Source organism: Pteropus alecto, unplaced genomic scaffold (genome assembly GCF_000325575.1).
Source record: "Pteropus alecto unplaced genomic scaffold, ASM32557v1 scaffold25, whole genome shotgun sequence".
NCBI lineage: Eukaryota > Metazoa > Chordata > Mammalia > Chiroptera > Pteropodidae > Pteropus > Pteropus alecto.
In genome coordinates this window covers 33199744-33204044 of record NW_006441955.1, presented here as the reverse complement: position 1 = coordinate 33204044, position 4301 = coordinate 33199744, and the positions used below count along the sequence as shown (strand labels likewise).

General features: G+C 36.3%; 1 protein-coding gene across 1 annotated transcript in view; it reads left to right on the top strand.

The window, feature by feature from the left end:
* Positions 1 to 352: 352 nt before the first annotated feature.
* The window catches only part of GBP5 (guanylate binding protein 5), a 9316-nt gene continuing 5367 nt past the window's right edge, over positions 353 to 4301 (top strand). The window contains 4 exon segments of the mRNA XM_025052109.1: positions 353 to 1255; positions 2441 to 2550; positions 2813 to 3009; positions 3377 to 3619. Of these exon segments, the coding sequence (XP_024907877.1) occupies positions 1175 to 1255; positions 2441 to 2550; positions 2813 to 3009; positions 3377 to 3619 (631 nt within the window). The 5' untranslated portion in view covers positions 353 to 1174.

Genomic DNA, 4301 nt, shown 5'->3' with positions numbered 1-4301 from the left:
AAAATGATCATGCATTAAAGTTTTGATTTAAAAAAGGCAACCAATAGCTATATAAGAAATTATTTTAAAGTAAACAACTATGATTATTCAATAATGTTATATTATGACCTGCCGGGATTTAGTATAATACATTTTGACTGGACATGGTCCTAAATTAGATAAGGGCAAGTTGGTATTAGGTAAAAGCAAGAACTGTAATATAACAAATAGTAGTCATAAAGATTCCATCTGGGAATTCAGAGCGATAAAAACTAAGAAACATAACAAACCAAAAACCAAGAGAGAAGAGTCAGATTTAAACTCTCAGTAGATTAAACTCAAGAAATGATTTTCCATATGCCCATCAAATATTTAAAAAAACCAGTGTAGTAGCTTATAGCAGACTTCTGAAGGGCTTAAGACTTATTTTACTATGACCTGCTTTGCTGTCATTCCGCCCTGCCCCCCCAATAACTTCTTCAGAAACTTAGGCCATGCCGAGGAGTAGTGTGTCCATAGATTCAGGAAGCAAAATGACTTTCTTTGCTTAAAGACTGGAAATTCTAATTCATCCCATCTCCTCCCTTACAGACAAGACCACCCCCTGGACATGGCGCCAGAGACCCAGATGCCAGGCCCAGTGTGTCTCATTGAGAACACTAAAGGGCAACTGGTGGTTAATCCAGAAGCTCTGAAGATCTTGTCTGCCATTACGCAGCCTCTTGTCGTGGTGGCTATTGTGGGTCTCTGCCGCACAGGCAAATCCTACCTGATGAACCAATTGGCTGGGAAGAACAAGGGTGAGTGGTAGTAGCAAAACTCTGCTGAGTCCTTTCTCTTCAACCACATTCACAATCATGATGGTTAAGGCATCACTGAAATAACTTCTGTATACATAATTATAAACTATTAAAATGTTAATAGCATAATATTCTTGTGAAAAAATATCATCTAACCTATGGTACTTGATATTCTTATTTTCTCATTTCTCTTTTGTAATTTAGATCAATACTGTTTATACTTTCTTCCATCTCCTCATCTTGCTTTCCTTAAATTGTAGCTCAATTGCCAAGAAAGTCTCCAGTTTCCAAATCCCCTGCTCTATTACATCCTCTCCACTGCTCCTCTCCCCAACCCCTTGTAGGCTTCTTTCTCTGTTGGATCCACAGTGCAATCTCACACCAAGGGAATCTGGATGTGGTGTGTGCCTCATTCCAAGAAGCCAGACCACACCCTGGTTCTGCTTGACACTGAGGGACTCGGAGATGTAGAGAAGGTAAGGAATAAGGATTTCTTTTTGATTAACCTCCCATCTCTGAACATTCTTTACACAGAGGATTTTTCTTTTCCTTTCTTTTTTCTTTTTTTTGTACTTCCACTTGACCAAAGTACATCATTTTTCCCCCTTTCTATTTTTAATAGTCCAAGTTTGGAAACCTGAAGTGAAAATATACATATATTTCTAAGCCCAAATCATGATGGGGAGATTATACTAATGTGGAACTAGGTGGTTAACAGAAATGCAGAAAGATTGTGCAGATAAAATCACTGTTGCAAGTCTGATCCTGCAGAGAATGATGATTAACACTGGGGTATGAGTCAAAGCAAAGGAACTTTAGTTCAAATCAGGGCTTTGGCACTCGTAGCTCTCTGATTTTGAAAAACAAGAGTAAGTCTCTTCAAATCTTTTATTTCCCCTTTAGTCCTATCATGGATAATCTTATCATTTAAATAATAGGTACATGAGTTTTTACAACCTCTATGCTGGTGTTTAGCAACCAGCCCACTAGGGGGAAAAAGCCTTGATTTGTAGCTCTTGCCAATTTTCTAAATGCTCCCGTCTTAGCTGATTCCAAGCTCCCAAAGCGAAGTCGCTAAACTCCGGGTTTGGGATAGATGTACACGATCAGCTCCTATGGGCTGGTGTGAACTAACTCTAGTACACAGCTGGATCTTTCCCTTGAACATCCTTTGTTTTTCAGATTTTGTTTTGCTTTTGATTTACCACAAATTCAAATAGTCAACCTCAATTTGTGCTTTTAGCTTCCTCATTTCTAACACGGAGGTAATTATAAATTTATCTCAACAGTGTTGTTTTGAGTATTAGATAAGATCAGTAATATAAACTACCCTGTATACAATAACTATTCAATAAAATAGATATATGTGTTATGTATATAGGCCAACTTCGTTTTACACAATTAAAAATTTTGGTTTTCAGCACTCTGGTTACCCCACTAACTTTGCAAATGCCTAACTAGTTGTAAGAGGGACTGATGAGTTAACAGTATATGGTTCCATATAAAATTATCAACACTAATGACAAAACTATTCAAATTTATATGTTTCTCATAATCAGTTTTGTTTGTCTCATTTAACGTTGTGGGTCAGGGGCTTATTTTTAATGATTGCTTATCTATGAATGCCATGAGACATGACTTAAATTTGTTTTGACTTCTAGGATGACAAGAACAACGATACCCAGATCTTTGCACTGGCAATACTATTGAGTAGTACCTTTGTGTACAATACCATGAACAAAATTGACCAGAGGGCTATTGACCTGTTGTAGTATCCTTTTATGGTCCAGGATGGCACCAAAGCCAGAGAGAACGCCTTTGTTCCCTAGCTGTGTTTATGAGTCCTTGTGAAACAAACACAAAAATAAAAACATGATAAACATTTAATGTACAGGAAAAAGAGTCCTCATATTTACGGATGAAATGAGGAATTGGTTACAACTCAAAGAACATAAAGGTATCAGGAGGCATGAAATTCATTTCGGGTTTATATGCATTTCTATTTCCACCAATTTTCCTTAATTGTATCTCAATTATGTAACAGAACTGTCAAATCTGCTCAGGACATTATCTTCATCTGATCTTGATGAGGTTGAAGATGCAGCTGACTTTGTGAGCTTCTATCCAGACTTAGTGTGGACTTTGAGAGATTTCTACCTATCCTTACAAGCAGATGGGCAGCTCATCACAGCAGATGACTACCTGGAGAACTCACTGAGGCCGAAGCAAGGTAACAGAGGATCCAGTTTTGGAAAGAAAGAGAAAAGTAACACAAGAAATTATCTCTTGTGCGTAAGTGATTACATTTTTAGTTTCCTATATTTACTCACATGGCTAAACTACCAAATAAATAACTAATACTATTAATTTAAAGTGAACTAGTAGATTCAATATTAAATTGTATTAGTCCCTGTTCTTGGAGCAAAATAGTTTTCTTTTTTCCTTTCTCTAATTGGTTACCTTTTAACTTTTTGTTTAGAGTTGGTGGAGATGTATTGAAATAAATAACGTCAGATGGAAGACAAATTTATTCATGGGAAGTACAATAAAATGAATGCTAATTGTATATTAAATAAATCTTATTTTTCCTCCCCCAGACACTGATCAAAATCTTCAAAACTTCAACTTGCCTCGTCTTTGCATTCAGAAATTCTTTCCAATAAAGAAATGCTTTGTCTTTGACTTACCCACTCACCAGAAGAAGCTTACCCAGCTTGAGACACTGAATAATGATGAACTGTATCCTGATTTTGTGCGACAAGTAACAGATTTCTGTTACTACATCTTTCACTATTCTAAGACTAAAACTCTTTCAGGAGGCATCGAGGTCAATGGACCTTGTGAGTATGTTTTTTTAAGGATTTTCCTGCAATTCAACATAAAGAATGGGGGCACTGTTTTAAGTTTTTCGTCCACTGTCAATGTTGAAACTGCATAGAAAATTACATGAATCACATTTTTTAACTTCTAATGGGTACCAAAAACATTTCTAGTGATTTTTCAGTAATGCTTCTAACATAGGATAAAATAGAAATATAATCTGAAGAAAAAGTCAAGTTAAACTTAGAGTGGTCCACTGTCAGACTAGACTAACCCACATGAGTCGGCAACATTTGTCCCACCAATATAGTGGATATTTATTATGTGTCACAGCCTTTGATAGGCACAAGATGAGAAAGACATATACATTCTCCATAAAAATAGAACTTACTTGATACAAACATTAAGTAGAGCCCCAAGTTGTCTAGAACCCTAAAGGAAATCTAAGCAGATATCTTGGTCCAGTTTTTCCCAAAGACTATGTCTCAGAACTCTATAAATTATTGTCGTACTCTAGAGGGAAGCTGAGAACAAACAAAAGTATGCAAAGGACAAAGAAGACAAATAGAAAAGTTCCAACAAAGAGTTAAGCAACCTGGTCTAAGTTTCTCACTTTATGTTTTTTCAACTAACACTCATATCAGGTTTGCATACTGAAATGGAAGAGAAAGGGGAATTCTAAAGGGAATTGAAACATGAGGA